Source organism: Globicephala melas, chromosome 1, assembly GCF_963455315.2.
Source record: "Globicephala melas chromosome 1, mGloMel1.2, whole genome shotgun sequence".
In the NCBI taxonomy this organism is placed as follows: domain Eukaryota; kingdom Metazoa; phylum Chordata; class Mammalia; order Artiodactyla; family Delphinidae; genus Globicephala; species Globicephala melas.
The window spans coordinates 104,725,996-104,744,795 of record NC_083314.1 but is presented as its reverse complement, the minus strand read 5'-3'; the positions used below and the strand labels follow the sequence as shown (position 1 = coordinate 104,744,795).

The window sequence follows — 18,800 nt, the reverse complement described above, 5'->3', positions numbered from 1 at the left end:
ACCTACTCATACTATCAGTCAAGGGTAAAGGAGGATAAAGTCCTGTTCAGACATACAACATCCCAAAAGATTTCCTCCCCACATCCTTTCTCCACTGAAACTAAGGAGTAAGCCAGGGAGGAAAACATGAGCTTCAGGAAATGGGCTCCAACACAGTGAAGAAAAGAAGGGAATCCCCAGGAGGGTAGCTAGTCAGCAGGTATAGAGCACAACCAGTCCAAGAAGGAGCTGGAGAGCAGTGGGCTCCAGCAGGGATGTCTCTAAGAAAAAATAAAAAGCAAACTGAGAGAATATCAGATGTGTTGTTTGAATATGTGGAGAAAAAATTTATACTTTGGTGAAGCATTTGGTGAAGTCCATGGAAAACCAAGCAAATAAAAAGTGTGAAACATTATCAACTTAAGGAAAAACCAAAAGTTGTACAGAAAAGGAAATATAATCAGAATACACTGTTTGGATCAGTTGTATTTTTTTTTATGTACTGATTTTAGTTTATTTATGTACTGATAATGTAAACCCTAAACATTAACTAAAACATAGTGGTGAAAGATTGAAAGTTTTTTCTCTAAGATCAGAAACAAGACAAGAGTGCCCACTCTTACCATTTCTATTCAACATAGTACAGGAAGACCTAGCCAGAGCAATCAGGCAAGAAAAAGGGGGGGAAAATGCATCTAAATCAGAAAAGAAGAAGTAAAATTGCCTTTGTTTGCAGATGATATGATCTTATATATAGAAAATCCTAAAGATTTCATCAGAAAACTGTTAGACTAAATCAATGAATTCAGTAAAGTTTCAGGGTACAAAATCAGCATACAGAAAATGGGTGCATTTCTATACTCTAAGAACAAAATACAACAATCCCATTCACGATAGCATCAAAAACAATAAAATATTTAGGAGTGAATTTAACTAAGGAGGTGAAATATGTGTTTACTGAAAAGTACAAGACTGATGAAAGAAAGACACAAACAAATGGAAATATATCCTGTGTTCATGGATCAGAAGAATTAATATTGTTAAAATATCCATATTACCCAAAGCCATCTATAGATTTAATACATTCCCTATCAAAATTTCAATTATATTTTCCACAGAAATAGAAAAAGAATCCTAAAATTTGTAGGGAATCACAAAAGATCCCAAATGGCCAAAACCATCCTGAGAAAGAAGAACACACCTGGAGGCATCATACTTTCTGATTTCAGACTATACAACAGAGCTATAGTGTTGTATGGTACTATATGAACAGTATGGTACTGGCATAAAAATAGACCCATAGATCAATAGAAGAGAACTGAGATCCCAGAAAGGAGAAAGGATAATATCTTCAATAAATGGTTCTGGAAAAACTGGATAACCCCATGAAGAATAAAAAAATTAAACCTCTGTATTATACTGTTCACAGAAGTTAATTCAAAATGGTTTAAAGACTTAAAACATAAGAACTAAAACCATAAAACTCCTAGAAGAAAACGTAAGGGAAAAGCTCCTTGACATCAGTCTTAGAAATGATTTTTTGAATATGACACCAAAAGCACAAGTGACAACAGCAAAAATTAGTGAGACTACATCAGACTAAAAATCTCTACACAGTAAAAGAACCAGTCAACAAAATGAAAGGGCAACCTATGGAGTGGGAGAAAATATTTGCAAATTGCATGTCTGATAAGCTGTTAAAAACCAAAATATATAAAGAACTCACACAAATCAATAGTAAAAAAAAAAAAAAACAAAAAAAAACAAATCCAGTTAAAATATCGGCAGAGGAACTGAACTTCTTTTCCAAAGAAGACATACAAATAACCAACAGGCACATGAAAATGTGCTCAACATCACTAATCATCAGGGAATGCAAATCAAAACCACAATGAGATATCACCTTATACCTGTCAGAATGTCTATCATCAAAAAGACAAGAAGGCTTCCCTGGTGGCGCAGTGGTTGAGAATCTGCCTGCTAATGCAGGGGACACGGGTTCGAGCCCTGGTCTGGGAAGATCCCACATGCCGCGGAGCAACTAGGCCCATGAGCCACAACTACTGAGCCTGCGCATCTGGAGCCTGTGCTCCGCAACAAGAGAGGCTGCGATAGTAAGAGGCCTGCGCACCGCGATGAAGAGTGGCCCCCCTTTGCCACAACTAGAGAAAGCCCTCGCACAGAAATGAAGACCCAACACAGCCAAAAATAAATAAATAAATAAAGCCAAGCATTTAAAAAAAAAAGACAAGAGATAACTGTTGGCAAGGATGTAGAAAAGAAGGAACCCTTGTGCACTGTTGGTGGGCATGTAAATTGGTACAGCTATTACGGAAACAGTATAACAGTATGGAGGTTCCTCAAGAAATTAAAATCAGAACCGCTATACAGTCCAGCAATCCCACTTCTTGTGTGTATATCCAAAGGAAATAAAAAAATTATCTTGAAGAAATATCTTCACTCCCATGTTCACTGCAGCACTAGTCACAGTAGCCAAGGTATGGGAACAACCTAAGTGTCCATCGAAAGGTGAATGGGTAAAGAAGATGTGATATATATAATGGAATATTATTCAGCCGTGGGAAGGAAATTCTGCCATTTGCAGCAACATGGATGGACCTTGAGGGCATTATGCTAAGTGATATAATTCACAGAAAAACAGTTACTGGATGATATCACTTATATGTGGAATCTAAAAAAGCTGAACTCACAGAAACAGAGTAGAATGGTCGTTACCAGGGGCTGGGGGTAGGGGAAAGGGAGATAACTGGTTAAAGGGTACAAACTTCTAGATAGAAGATGAATAAGTTCTGGGGATCTAATGTACAACATGGTGATTATGCTTAATAAGACTGTATTATATACTTGAAAGTTGCTAAAAGAGTAGATCTTAAATGTTCACAACCACAAAAAAGAAATGGTTAAATATATGAGGTGATTGAGGTGTTAGCTAACGCTATGGTGGTAATCATTTTTAAATATATAAGTGAATCAAATCAACACATTATGTACCTTGGACTTACATAATGTTATATGTCAATTATATCTCAATAAAGCTGGGAAGAAAACATTAAAAACTTCAGTGTAATTATGTTGAGAAGAAGAGGGGTGGGAAAATGAGTGTGTTGGGGAGTTTAGGCTGTGTAGGAGAATAAAACCTGCATCTTCCATGGTGGGAAGTCAGTTGACAGTCTCTGAGGCTGAAAAAAAAATCAAGAAATAGCAGTAAGAACAAGTAATTTAGAAGTGTGAGGGTGAGTTCCAGAAGAAACAGCTAAAATATTACCTCCAGGGAGAGAAAATTAGTGGTGGGGAAAGAAAACTGTTGTTTTTCCTGTTACGCCTAGCAGTACTATTTGACTTTTTAAGGTATTTCATATATTTGATAAAAATAAACAAACTAATTCAAAGTAAAATGCATGCTGATTTATTTTTAGCACTACTGTTTCATTTATTAAAGAGCTCTGCATTCTTTTTGACCGTGTGCTAATTTTGAAACCTCAAGGTTTTTCTTTATCTCAGGGCTCACCATTCTTTAATCTCATGTTCTAGCCTGCACTCAGGGTGAGAATTAAATATAGCCAGAGTGCATTCATCTCTGTCATTCATTTAAGCAGTAAGAGGGCTGAAGAGTTCATACAAAGACCATCAAGTACCAGGACATGGGCAACCTATGTCATTTCCCTCTTACAACCATTTGCTTGAAGAGGGGTCAACTGAGAGCCATAAAGATGTGGCTGAGATGTGATAGGAAGGAACCAGCACCGCTCAGTTTGGAGAAGGGACGCATGAGGCATGACTTCATCGTTTACAACTATACAAAAGATGGTTTGCAGCTGCTTTGGATTTGCTGAGGAGGAAGTGAGGAAGTGGAATCACAGCGGAGCCTAAGGAATGTAGGTAGGAGACAGATGAGTTTCCTAACCCTGAGAAGAGCCGCCGAGGACCTGTTCCTCAGAGCAAAGAGCTTCCATTTTCTTTGAGACTGGAAAGATGAATCTCACAGCTTCCCCACAGTCATCACAATCCCATCTTGCAGTAGTTTTGCTGAAAGAAATATCAGGAAAGGACAAGGTCTCTGCAGGGACACACCATGCTCCTTTGCTCAGGACCAGGTTGGCACTGGAGGCCATCCATCCATCCTGTGCAGCCCAGTCCTTGTCCAGGAGCCATAGCGCAAAATGAATTTTCCATACTGTTGAAGAGTTCTCAATGAGCACTAGGCTGGATCTAACTGGAGCTAAAACGTGCCTCTAGGACCCCGAAGTTGCTGGATTCGACTTATGCTCTACGGTCCCAGCAAATAGTAGTTGCAAAACAGCACTTACGTACCATGACCCAGAGGAGCTACAGACTTGGATGAATGGAACCATTAAATGCTTTGTCCAGTGACTTGAGCTGATGCAGTGTCCTGGGGCCCTGGCTCCACTGCACAGGGCCAGGCACCTTTAGCACTCAGCAGCCACAAGTTTAAAAGTAGGGGAGCTAGGCGTGTGGGGCGCATCCTCGAGTCTCCTGCTCTCTCACACTGCCCGGGGTCTTCCTACTGCCACCACCCACAGAACCCAGTGGAAGAGGCTCAGCGTGCAGTACTCCCTAGAGACAGAGGCACAGGCCTGACGGGAGGCCCTAGCATCCTCACAAGCCCATCACTGAGCTGCCCAATACACCCCTCGCTGCACTGCAGTCCCGAACGCCAATTCTCAAAATATGGTGAAGTCTCAGTTTAAGCTTCACCAGGTGTAATCAGAGCCTCTTCCTGAAGGCAGTTTTTGCTGGTTGTGAAGGTAACAGAGGTGAAGGCCCCAGCCACATGCATAGCGGAGGAGGGCTGATAAGGTGATGTTACCTTTGAACATGGAAAAAAGGTCTAGGGAGAGAAAGTGGGGACTCCAAGACCCTCCACTGATTGACCTTTCCCTGTGGGGTGGCATTATAGTTCTCAGGGTGGGTATCGAGTGACTCCTGGCTCCACAAGCTAGCCTTCTTTTCAGGTTTTCTCTCTCACGTGGTAACTCAGCTTCTGGAATGTCTACATCTTCTTCCAGCCAAGCCCTGGAGCGGCTGGAGCCATCACTGGGATGCAACATGGTTAAGGGCAGTCCAGACAGTGCAGACACTCCTCTGCCTGAAATGGTTAATCCCATCCCAGCAAAGCCTTGGCAATCAGGTGCCTAACCCCAAACTTCAGTACCTGGAGGACCAGCCCCCAAGGCCCAGTTCACAGTGGCCTGTGAATCCTTTGTTTCCCTACCAGATGGAAAGCAGGTGCTGCCTTCTTCTCTCTGCATCCCCTCTTGAGCACCATAATATGTTCTAAGGCACATAAATCTCCTAAATGGGAAAGTAAACATTCTTCCTTTTAAAAAAAAGAATGAGGAAAAGGAAAAAAAATGTGTCAGATTTTCCTGGCTGTGCTACTTTTCTAGTTTATCAGATCTAAATGAATTCATATCAGCAATAGCTTCCCTGGTATTTCCTATTTTCAACAATATTGAGTTGAAACACACATCGCCCTTTTTGTGGCACAACTGGATTGCAGTTATTCTGCTCGCAATATTACTTTCATATTCTCTATTCCTTCCTGGATGATTTAAGTAACAGCAAAATACGGCTGTTGCCAACTCTTGAAACATTTCTGGACAATTTCCTTTTCTTCCCTCAAAACCTAGATTCTTGTCAAAACCTTAATTCATAGTGACTTATTAGCAACCAGAGCAAGTTGTAGAATAATCCATTATGAAGAAAGCAAGCTTCACTTGGAATCAGTGAAGTGGCTTTTCGGAAAGGGCCTCATTTTCTAGAACTGGCATCAGAGTGTCGGGGGAGGGGTTGCATCAGCCCTCCCTCCTTTGTTTTATCTTTCAGGCTTGGGTAGGGGATATGCCCATTCTGTTCTTTTTCACTTTTTTTCCTGCCTGTGAAACTGACTTTTGCATTCTTGAGAGCTGTGTCATGAAGTCCGGTAAATGATTCATAGTGAAGTGACCTTTACAGAGCAGAGCAGAAATCAGCTGGGTTTCAGGAGCTTGGAGCTGTGTGAAAGCCAGAACGTTTCCTCCCTTCGCTGTAAGCTGGTTCCTCTCTGGCTGCCAATCCTGGTCATGTGATTTGGTGGTGATTTTAATCACCGAGCTAATACTGGCAATATTTACAGATGCACGTGTGTAATTTAAACCTTGGGGATTATTATATAATTAAACTTCTGAAAATGAAATCAATACGCAATTTAATGGATTGGTGGAGGTGGTAGGCGTGGTAAAGAGGAAAACTTGTTTAACTCATCAGTATTTTTTTTTTAATTTTCTGTTCCATGTTTGTAACATTGAGCGCCACCAAATGGAATTAACTTCGTCCAAGAAATCATTTAACCTTAGCTACCAAGGAGTGTAAAAAACTTGCCAAATGCGGATGGCATCCCTGCTTTCTAAATTGTTAGTACCACAGATGATTTGAACCAGAGAGAAGTTTCTCGTTTCTTTCTAAATAGTGTTTTTTAAATGCTGTCTTTTTTTCTCCTGTTCCCAGAAATAAAAATGACCCTCCTGATCGCCCGATCCTTTCATCTCTCTCCATTCTTTTCTGCTACCATCAGGGAACAGTTGTCAAAGGGTCATTTTTAATCACTGTGGTGAGGATGCCAAGAGCCGTTCTCATGTACATCTATAACACTCTGAAAGAGAAGGTAAGGCAGCACCCTAAAACAGAGTGCGCTCCGTGTTTGGGTTACAGAAAAGTTAATCGCTGGAAAACTACACTGGGTCCTGGGACAGGAATGTGACCTGTGCCAGTGGCCGTTCAGAAAGCTCCAGTGTTCTTCAGGTCCCATCCCCCCACCCCCAGCAATCTTTTTGTCCTGGTCCCTGTTTTGTTCATAGCTTTGTTTGTTGGATTTTCTCCAATGTGGTGGCAGAGGTGGGGTGGAGAGGGCATAGCTCTGAGTTTGCTGGTTTTCCTTCTTATTTAAATGCTGAAAAAATGGGAGGAATTCTTAACATGCAACTTAAGCAAGTTTTTACGGACATTTATCATGCTTTATTTTTTAAAGAAAGAAAAATGCACTATAAGATAAGAATAATGTTTGTTTGTTTCTGTTTTAATGCTAAAATATTCCCCACCTTTTGTGTTTCCTGGAGGGTGACCTGGGAAGTTGCTGGTGTGTGTGTGTGTGTGCGCGTGCGCGCGTGCACACACACGCACGTGCTTGATAGTTAGAAATGGGCAAGCTGACCTCAATCTCAGCTCCAAAGGCAGAAAACTGTGGAGCTTTTGTGCCTGGGGTTTTTTCTCCTCCCTGGTTTTTATTTCCATGCACATTTGGTTATGAATGGCAGTGGAAACCAAAACACCAGGAAAACAGCTGTTCTCATGGTATTTCTGGCCTGCCAAACAAGGGAAGGTTGGACTTTCCCCAACTTTTCTGTTCTCACACAATGTTAATCTCGACCCCATCCCCACCTCAGCGTTGGTGACTTGGTCAGAGTTTCTCAAACGTACATGAGTCCAACCTTTTGGGTATACGTGTGTGCTCTTAGTTAATTGGGGAAGTTTTACATGTGGGTTCATAATTATACTTTAGATTGTTTTTGTTTGCTCTTTTAAGCAGAAATCTGAATTGTTGATATTTAAGTCTGTAATCAAGATTTAAGATTAGTATATTAATTAGGAACAATTGATTGAATTTCACATAAAATTATCTAGCTTCCTCATCTTGAAATGCGTGCTAAACCGTTGCCCCTGATCAGAGAGTACTTTCTTGTATTTCTGTTGAAGCACTGCTTAGCTACATGTCTGTGACTTGAAGAAGCATTTGCACATCCAGGACAAATCAAGCTACTCCGGCTCTTGCATTTTGAAATTGATCCTTCAATCTTAGGAAACTTGGGAGAAGGATTTCTTGAAGAACAGAGCAGCTTTTTTATTTTAAATATATTCATATAGTTTATATATATTAAATATATTCATATTTAGGTATTATAGGTATATGTATGCATTAGTAATAGATACTCACAAATTAATGAGCAGCAGGGGACTAACTATCTCCCCTAGAGCTAGACACCTTAAATTCTTTGGGGAAACAGCCTCCATAAATCTGAAAGAGAAGTTACTGGTTCATCCTCTCCGGCAGAGGTCTAAAAGGTTATTTATTACTCGCCAGATCCCATAAGGACTAAGGGGCCAAACTCCCTTTTAGTGGTGTCACTGTTGGAGAAATGTGTCCTTTCTTAGGTTAAAAAAAAATGGTCTTCCTAAGCAGCCTTACAGCCCCATACTGTACCTACAAGTGAAACATTTCACACGGCCACTGTGAGACCCTTCTTACATTAAGTGTCTTATTTACAACCATGGCCAGGCTGAAAAGTATCCAGGTCAAATTTCATCCAATTGAATTAACATTGAGACAAGAAAATGTCCAGGTAAGGCTGAGTTATTCCTGGGGTCCTCAAAGAGAGCTATTTCAGGATTGTTTTCAGGGATCCTCCACTCTGGGTCTGGGCACATTCAATCACCCCTCCCCGCAACAAGTTTCGTTAAATTATTCATTCCTGAGTTATACACAAGTTCAAGTTACATTTCGAAGGACTGATTTATCCCTAAAAATTTAGCCCTGAAAGGCTCACTATAGGATGTATTTCCAAAAAAATTAAACCTGACTCTTTTTACGTGAACACGTAACTAGTATCTACAGTGCATTCGCTTTATTGTCTCAGGGATGTGAATTTTTCATGAATACAGACTTTGGTTTGAAAAAGCAGAGTTTATAATTGAAGACACTTAGGGGAAGGTGAAGAGGGAAGAGAGATTGATTCTTTTTTTTTAACTAGAACCAGGAGGTCTACTTCACCTTTGCTAGTACATATGGACTAACCCATTTCCCTTTCTGCTGAAGTTAACAGCAGTCCTAACAGGTAAGCCCACAGGAGAGAAATCATGCTCATCAGCAGTAGAAATGATAATAATTAGTAGTAGGAGTAGCCTATACAGAACAGAAGAACTTCTCTACCGAGTGAGAACTGCCGCAGTGCTTCCCCGGGTACGTGGGTCTCCAAGTAGGAACACGGTATGTTCACAGAAACTGCCTGCTTACCTCTCTCCTGTGTTGTTTCTGACACTGATCCTTTCGTTCTTAACCTGACCCCAGCAGCACGGCGCCTGGTCGAGTTGTGTGTCCCGATGCTGCTACTGCTGCTTCCGGTGTCTTGACAAATGCCTGGGCCATTTCAACCAGGTATGTCTCCTGCCACGTGCCCCAGGGACACACGGAGGGGCCTGCCAGTGGGCGTCATCTCTTAGGTCGGGGGTTGGCCAGTTTTTCTGTAAAGGCCAGATTGTGTAAAAGTTTTCAGCTTTGGGGTCATTCAGTTTGGGTCACGACTACTCAGCTCCGCCGCGGCAGCAAGAAACAGCCGTAGGCAAGGTGTAACTGGACGGGCCTGACTGTGTTCCAGTAAACTTTTACCTATGGGCACTGAAATCTGAATTTTGTATTTTTCATGTATCAAGAAATATTCTTCTTTTGAATTTTTCCAGCTATCTTTAAAATGTGAAAATTATTCTTAGCTCCGGCCAGAGGGAAGCACTCTGTGTCTGATGGATCTAGTTCCTCAGCTGTAGTTTGCAGACCTTTACCTTAGAACTTTAGGTCATTAATGCCATTCTTCAAATTCTGAAAGAAAAGTGTCTCTCTTTTCAGAAATAAAAAGAGGAGGGGGCTTTAGAAACTCTAACACAAGGCGTGTGTATCAACTGAGAGCTAATTTTCAATGTCTTCTCCAAGAACTATAATTTTCCTGAAATAGGAAAAGAATTGCCTCCCTAATTTTTACATATTTTGCCAGCCTTTCCCTTTCAAGCTATAAATACTCCTTTGAAAATCAGAAAACTTGCATACTGTGATTGTTTGAATTTCGGATTTTTTTTCTCCTGAGTCTTTCAAACTGATGGAAATTTAAATATATGTTTTATTTTTCTGTAGATAATTTAGGAAATTTTAATAACCCTTAGTAAAATTTACACAAAGCATTATTTTTATAAGTCAGCAGGCTGTTTTATACTTTGTCTCACTTAGAAAAGTACTTCCTATTATTGCCCCTCTTCCCAATAAATATGCCAGTAGCAGTAAAGGGACTAATGAGGCCATCTATGTTTAATGTCTTGTAAGTGGCATTAAGAATATCTTTCATTGTTCTGGGGAGACTGTAGTCGTCTTGTTGTAAAACCCTATATTTAAGGCTCTTCTTAAGAATCTTGGAATACATTTTAGAGTGTATTTAGTTTTCACTTGGATCACTTCAAGCCAGTATGTATAAAACACAGTAAAATACCACAGCACCTTCAGAATGGTGGGTCCTGTAGCAAAGTCAGGCCAAACCCTATGAGTGTCTTGTCGCAGTGTAATATGCCAGCCTCTCTCTCCTAGAACTCTGTGCACATATCCAGATACCAACTTATTCCACAAAGATTTTGAGATGCATTACAAAAAAGTACTGTGATAAAATATACTTACATGAAAATCAAGCTAAGAAACATATAGACAGATGAGAAAGACAAAAGCAGTGGGACCGTTGATATACTAATATGTTGGCCACATAGCCCTTTAAGAACTGAAGGTTGAGTTGCAGTGCCCTCATTGTATTATGTAAATTCAGGTTCTTTCCATGTCCCTCGTTCACTGCCCCATGGAAGCCTAGGGGCTCCCTGTGGGTGCGGCAGGGACCACCACTCAGGAGGGGGAAGAAATGGGTGAGGAGGAGGAAAGGTGGGTTCTGGGCCCATAGCGCCACCACCACCACCACCATCACCACCACCAGCAACACCACCAGCACCACCGGCACCAGCACCAGCACCACCACCAGCACCAGCACCAGCACCAGCACCAACAACAGCAACACCATCACCACCACCACCACCACCACCACCACCACCAATACCACCACCACCACCAGCGCCAGCAACACCACCAGCACCAGCAACACCACCAGCAACACCATCACCAGCACGATTACCACCATCACCAGCACCACCACCACCAGCAAAACCACCAACAACACCATCACCAGCACCATTACCACCATCACCACCACCACCACCACCACCACCACCACCAATACCACCACCACCACCAGCGCCAGCAACACCACCAGCGCCAGCAACACCACCAGCACCAGCAACACCACCAGCAACACCATCACTAGCACCACCACCACCAGCAAAACCACCAACAACACCATCACCAGCACCATTACCACCATCACCAGCACCACCACCACCAGCAAAACCACCAACACCACCAGCACCAGCACCACCAGCACCAGCACCACCACCAGCAAAACCACCAACACCATCACCAGCACCATTACCACCACCACCACCACACCATCACCACAACCACCACCAGCAGCAACACCATCACCAGCACCATCACCAGCACCACCACCACCAGCCTCACCAGCACCAGCACGAGCAACACCACCAGCACCACCAGCACCAGCACCATCACCAGCACCACCACCACCATCACCAAGACCACCACAACCAGCCTCACCAGCACCAGTACCACCACCAGCACCAGTAACACCATCAGCACCACCAGCACCAGCACCGCCACCACCAGCACTGCCACCACCACCACCACCACCACCACCACAGCCAGTACCAGCACCACCACCAGCACCAGCAACACCATCACCAGCACCATCACCAGCACCACCAGCACCACCACCAGCACCCACCCCTGCCTTGCAACCAGAGCAGCTCCACTTTTATCTGGTTTAGGAGTGGGATTCCACTGAAGGTTTCATTTAAAGACAGGCTCTGCTGCTTGAACATGTTTGAAAGTCACTGTCTCATACCATGTTCATGTTTGTTTTCGCTGCCCTCTTATCCTAAGGGATGTGTTTGCTGCATTCTGAAGTTTCAGCACCTTACATTAGCCCAGTACCTTTTCGTTGGGGAGTTCAAAATGTTTCCAAGATCCTAAGTAGTGTTAGATTTAATCACACTATAATTACCATTATAAAGGGGAGGAATCCTTATAACAGATTTACAGTGGGAATGGTTGTCCCTGAATCACAGGAAGGCTCAGCGAGCCTCGAGGATCCAGCTCATAGTGAATCAGTGCTGCAAACAGGGATAGGTCTTCTGGATTCTGTTCATGGTGCCCGTGCACTAGGCCTGGGCCTAAACCAGCTGTCGGGGCAGCTTTAACGTGGGGTGACTCCTACAGGACTAGGCACTGCCAGCTGATGTGGACACCACTGGGAGGCCTAAGGCTTAGGAGATTGAGAAAGAAGAGAAGGAAGGATGGAGAAGAAAGAAAGAATGCCGTGACTATTGGTGGGGAGGGAAAGGTCACCTCTAGTCTAAATCAACTACTGGAAAGCAGCGTGAACTAAAGATTTGTAAGAATAAAGATAGTTGTTGTATAATGGTAGTCAAAGCTATTGTTGATCTCATTTGGCAGTAGACAAAGGAAAGTAAGCTCAAAGTGAGGGAAGGAATTTAGATTAGCCTCTTGAAAAATGTCCTGGCACGGGAATGAGTTGCTAGGAAAAGGTTTGCTCTGGAAATCAGATTCATAAGAGTTGAGGCTTATTTTTTATTTTGCTAGTTTTGTGCAGAAGGAGCTGGGAAATGCTAGAAGAGAATGAGATCCATTTGTTACCAACAGAACCCAGATGCTCTTCTTTACTTAAGATCAAGTAGCCCGCTGTGTTTCAGCATTGCTGCTTAAAAGCCTAATCCGTCTTCACGGGTCCTGGGAGGGAGGGAGGCTGGTGGCAGTTGCCACATTTGTCGACACCCAGCCTAAGGCTAAGCGGTAATTCACTTGCGGGGTGGGGGATGAAATCCCACATCCCATCATTTTTCATGACTTGTCTCTCTACATCATAAATACCGAATGTGTAGATAGCTGAAAATATTATGTGTGTACACCTCACACGTTTATTTATCCAACATCTATTTGTTTATGCTGTATTCAAGCCATTTGAACCAGGTTAATGGGGGAGGGGACCGTGGTGAAACAGAGTGAATATAAAGCAAGCCAGGCCTTCAAGGAGCTGACAAGCTAGCGTGGGGAATGAGGAAGATCATGAGGCGCTTGCATGAGACGTTTAAAGAGCAACATGTGCTGGAATGAGGACTGCCAAGTTCAGAAGAGGGGAGTCGGTATGGGGAGGTACTTTGACTTGATGATTAGGAGAGCTTGCACAGAAGAGGTTGGATTTGTCAGGCGTGAGCATAGAGCACCACCGGAGGTCACCGGCTGATAGCGACAACAACAGCCATGGCCTCCTGGCACTCACTGTATGGCCAGTTGTGTGCTCAGCACTTCCCCTGCATTGGATCAGTTTTGAGTTTTAACTGCAGCCCCCTGAGCTAGTTATCTCCAATTTATAGGTGAGGAAGCCGAGGCTTAGAGAGGGCGCATAGTTAGTTAGTGGCATAACTAGCGTCTGAATCCATATCTGCCTTGCCTCTGGGACCCAAGCCCATACTTACTGTGCATTTTGAAGCAGTCAGAGCGGGAGTCACACCCACTGTCTGGGGTGGATCGCTTGAGCGCCTGCCCAAGCCAGAGTCCAGACAAGTCAGTTGCTGGCTGTTGAGCAAGCCTGGCTTCAGGCAGACTTTTGTAGAGGAGGACAGGAAAGGTGTGGGGACAGTGAAGGCGTCGAAGGCTGCATCGTGCAGAAAAGGCTAGTCAAGGCGGTCTGAGCCCACCTCCTCCCCTCAGGCAAGTCTGTGTCAAAGCTTCTGGGAGGCCAACTGGCCTGGGTGTTCTCAGAGATTTTCAGACGAGGAGATCCTGCAGCCTCCCCGCCCCCCAGCACTTCCCAGGAGCCCGACTGAGAAGTCCCCTCATGGGACTCTGGAGGCTAACCCTTCGGCAGAAACCGCCTGCCCCTTATTCTTTCGGTCCACGCACGGTTCCTCGTGGAAATGTCTCCCTGAGTGCATGTCTTGTTCATGGAGGACACAGATGTCTGTCCCAGAGCTGATGGTGGCTTTAGGTCAGTGTTCCTCTAGGTTTGAAACCCACTGGTGGGCCACAGGACTCTTCCTGATGATTCCAAACTGACTGAATATTCCAGAGTGTTCTTTCTTCAATTCTTACAGGCAAATTCATTCTTCTTCAATTCATGGATTTTCATTTTCGCATACAACTAAAGGCTTTTTACCAATCAATAAAGTGCATAGTGTGTTACTTAAAGCTTACGGAAATGTGTCATTTATGAACCAACATTGATGTTTTACTTGGTTTCCTGAGGACTCAAATTCGTAATTCTGTTAAGATGCCTCTGACTGCCAGGGCGATGCCTGGTGACCATGCAATGCTTGTGAATGAGCCCAGGCAGAGCTGGGATTTTGCAGACTGGGGAGGGAACCCTTTGCTATGAGTGCCACCAGAGTCGCCTTGGGTTGGCTGTGTTATTCAACTGCAGTTATACTTGCCTTGTTTACCACCTCACTTCTGGTGCGTATTTGGCTCTTGTTTAATGTGTTGTACTTTTATCATGGTGAGCATTGCGTTCCTTTTCAATTCTTCGTTCTTCCAGCAGAAGTGGGAATGGGTATAGGAAGTGAGCTGTGGGCTGAGGTCACACAAGTTTGAGAACGACGATTTCCATTCCGTCTCCTGGGAGGAGCTCTTAGGTAAAGGCAACCCCTAGTCAGGTGTGGCAGCAGTTGGCTTCTGCCGTCTTTGTGGAACTTGGGTGAATCCCTCCGCCTTACTGAGCTTCTGCAGAAGACGATCAGCTTAAATGATCTGAGGTCCTCGTGGGGCGTGCTCAGCCTTGCCGTGGTGCCGGCCAAGAGCTGGGGCACACGGGTACCATGTTGCCGCATCATATCCGTGACACGCTTGGTGCGGGACGTGGGGCAGGATGTGTCCTCCCACTGTGTCCTGAATGGCAGGATCTATTTTTTTTTTAATGTTGGTTTTCTTATCCATGTTGTGGACTTACCCGGGGATCACAAAGGTTAATGATGCTTTATGTTGCCCGGATCTCAAGCCTCCAGAATCTTTGTTGAGTGGACTGAGAATATGAGTGGACCGCTATCTGCATCCCCTTACAGCGATTCTCCCAACACTGCTGCTGTAGTGACAGCAATAAGTACGTTGAACTGGTGATGAGATGCTGGTAAAATGCCAGTCAGCTCGGTCATTCTCAACAGCGGAGGGTACTGTGTCGCAGCTTTCACCTCCCGTTTCTGCCGTGGGCCATTTTGCAGGGTAGCTGGGTGCCCAGTGGATCTCTGCTGTGTCTCCTGGTCAGATCTGCCTTCATGCAGCCCATCAGGCTTCATGCAGCCCATCAGCCCATCAGGCTCTATTGTGGCGTCCGTCTAGATATGAGATACCAAGAAATGCATAGATTATTGCCTCTTGGCATTTGATTTGAAATGCCCATAGCTTCCTGGCTTCCTGACTAACAAATATACTGGTCAGAAAGGCTCCAGATAATCTTGTCGAGTCCAGTGCAGAGAAAAACTTGCCGCTACTAGGAAAATATACACATCTCTCCCCTCCCTGCTTCATAGCCCACCCCGACACCCCAGCCCACACTGCCGGCCAGTGCTTGTTTTTCAGGGCACGTAAAGTCGGTCTCTGTCTTCTAAGCCTTTGTGGCAGACTTGACTCTGTAATATCCCAAAGCCTTCTCTCCCCCCTCCACTTCCTTTGCAGTTAGCTCGACTTCAATGCTTCTCTTTCTCACAGTCCATCAGGAGGAAAGGCACTGGGTAACTTTTCCGTGTCTGATTTTGGTTCATCGTCAGCCAGCTGGCAGACCTCCAGGGACTCCTCTCCTCTCCCCAGAAAAATGTGTGCAGCTCAGAAAAGAAAAGTCATGAATATTGTGCAATTTCTCGAACTCGATTATGAAAATGATATAAAGGTTCTTAAGAGAACAGAGTTCTTGGGGTAGTTGACATTGCCTCATCACAGAGCATGCAGACAGCTGTTCTTTCCATGGCAGCGGCGGTTCCGAATTCTCCTGCCCCCACCGACTGGCTTAGAGCTATTCTGGGGCAGCCAGCTGATGCTGAGAGCCCCGGAGAGATGCCTCCGTGTGTGCATGTTGTAGAAGAAGCTCGCATGTGTGTCAATATGATCGTTTACATTAGAGCCCATTTCTAGATGATGGTAATCCTCACAGCCCAGCTGCTTTGTGGCAAATGCTCCTGTCCTGACTTTAGATAGAAAGGAATTGAGACGCCTATTTGTCAGAGACCCCAGGCTGTCTGGGAGAAAACCAACTGTACCCTCCTGTTTCCTGGTGCGTGGCTCAGGAGCTACTGGGCTCAGCGCTGTGGCTTTAAGTAGCTTCCTGGGGAGCAGCCTCTCTGGAGCCCGGCTCCCACCTGCTGTGGGTGTGTTGCAAGGCTTGGGGCTCAAGAGGGGGAGCTCAAGCTCACTTCCTATACCCTAAAGCCCTCTGCCCTAAATGGGCCTCAGCAGCCTCTCCTCCTTCTGGGCAGCTGCCGTCTGTCCTTTCTGACTTGAAATTCTTCTACCTTCTCGGAGAAACAGTTAATGTTTGTCGAATGAATGATTGCCCCACTATAGGGAAGGGAGGGTGAGTTTTGCAAGGGGCCCTCAGCTAATCAGAAAACCTCTTGGGAGGCAACTGTTAGGCTCCCTCCAAGGTGTGCAGCTCCTCAAGACAGGAATTCCTACCACTATTGGCCACTTCTGTGCAGCAAGCACCAGGCTAACTGCTTTACATGTATTAACTCCCTTCATCCTCGCAAATAATCCTGTGAGAAAGGTACAATCGTTATCCTTTTTCTTGTTTTGATAGATGATGACACTTAGGTTCAGAGAGGTTAAGTAGCAACCTGCTCCAGGTTAGACAGGAGGAAAGTAACAGAGTTGAGTGTTAAGGTTTGGGAGCCATAATAAGTCATCCCCTATTCCTCGTAAAGTTCTGAACAACTGAGAGACCCAAGAGGCAGCAGGTGAAGATTAAAAATATCACCTTGAGTACCTAATGGCCGGAAAATACAGTGTAGGAGCAGCTTATTAAAGTTTTCAGCCTTGAAATGGAGAGACCAACTCACCCTGTCCCAGGCCCAGCCAACAATGTAGACCTGCCCCTGGGGTCTCCCCCGCAAACTCAGCTGAGAAGCTGAGGAGGTGTGTCCTCAGTGCTAGGTAGATCCCAAAGACAGTGGCAAAGGGCTGAGCCAGCCTGTGCTCTGCTCTTCCCTCCAAACTCACCCTTAAGTCCTTCAAGTCATCTACCTCCTCTGGGAACGAATGGCCATGGAAATACAAACACAGGGTTACCTCCACCAGGATTTAAAACCAGGTCTTTACCAGTCCACCAGGGTACCCCTTCCCCAGGGAGGAACTCAGACCCCAGAACTTAAGAGATCATGGAAGCCCTGCCCCTCATTACAGCAGAATCTGGGGTCCAGAGGGCTTGAGTGCTTCAACCAGGCTTACACAGTGGGCGGGGCTCTCTCTGATTCTCCTCTTCTCTACCTCGCATCTTCTCTCCCCCCACCCTCCCGAGCTTCACTGAGACACTGGGGACAAACAAGTATGTCACAGTACACAGAATGTCGATGAGAGCTGCCCCGGCTCACCTGATAAAAAGAACTATACGTAGATCACCCCACTCCCTTGGGCAACATGGAAGTCAGGGCCCATGCTCACAGGGCAGAGGGTGGGGAACGCTTGGATCTGGGAAGGATGGGATCGCACCTCTTATTAATGGTACCACTCCTCCAGCTTCCCTCTCCAAGCATCCTCCCTTCTTACACCTTAGCGCTCCCCTTCTTCTGGAAGATGTTTGTCCACCTCTTATGAGAGCTCTTCCTTCCTCCCCCTCCTCCCTCTCTGGACCTGGACCCTCTGTTCATTTCCCAGCAGTGTGATGGAATGGGAAGAAGGCAGACAGGTCGGGGTTTGGATCATAGCTTCTCCACTTACTGTGTGACATTGGGCAGGTCACTTCACCTCTCTTACTTAGCCTTGGTTTCCCCATTTATAAAGCAAAGTTCTTAACACCTACCTCATAGGCAGCTGAGAGGGTTAATTAAACTAATACACATAAACATGGTGTGGTGTCTGGCTCTTAGTATTGCTCCATAAATGTTCGTTTCTTCTGTGAGGGGAAGGAGAGGCTTAGTTATTCACCACATACTGGAAGTCTACCATGTACCAGACAAATTGGGTATAACAATGCCTGTCTCCCAAGATTATTATAAATAATTAAAGAGATAATGTTTGCAAAACTCCTGGTTTTATGCCTAGCATGTTGACGTATGTGCTGAATAAATGGGGGTCATTATCATTACCAACCCACTAAGGGTACAAGCTCTGATTCTATCCTGTGCACTTAGAGCAATGCTGGGTTCCTGGGGTTATTATTCAGCTAGGGGTATATCAGCATCCACAGGGAACTTCTCCAAGAACACCTTTCCTTCCCCACTGCCCTCAGCCAGAGTCACCACACTCATGACTTGTTGGGGGGAGTTGAATTGCTAAGAGCAGCCCTTCTGGTCCTTGCAGTCCAGGGAACTTAATGACTAAGTTTCCCCTCACAAAGGATGATGGTGAGGGAAAGCCAGTACTCAAATCCAAACCCAGGACCAGAAAATGACTGTGGCCCGAGGTTAAGGAAACATCCCCTGCATAGCACATCGGTTTGGCCCCCTCTTTTCTGCATCTAGCATTCATTTTCTTCCTCTTCACTCCCATTTTCAAGGGTAGTTGTGCCACAGCCTAGGGAGGATGACTGGGACTGTCTCCAACAACATTGGTTCAAAAGGTCATCTGATCCAAGAAATCGCCATTTGCTTAT

At 44.9% G+C, this 18,800-nt stretch overlaps 1 protein-coding gene across 4 annotated transcripts in view; it reads left to right on the top strand.

Moving 5' to 3' along the window:
• SLC44A3 (solute carrier family 44 member 3) overlaps positions 1 to 18,800 on the top strand; it is a 94,922-nt gene that overhangs the window by 48,618 nt on the left and 27,504 nt on the right. For 3 of the 4 annotated variants that reach the window (XM_060302575.2, XM_030868721.3, XM_030868720.3), the window contains exons 11-12: positions 6,508 to 6,664; positions 9,122 to 9,208. In XM_060302575.2, coding sequence (XP_060158558.1) covers positions 6,508 to 6,664; positions 9,122 to 9,208 — 244 coding nt within the window. The remainder of the gene's footprint in view (positions 1 to 6,507; positions 6,665 to 9,121; positions 9,209 to 18,800) is intronic. The other variant, XM_030868722.3, reaches the window with a different exon arrangement.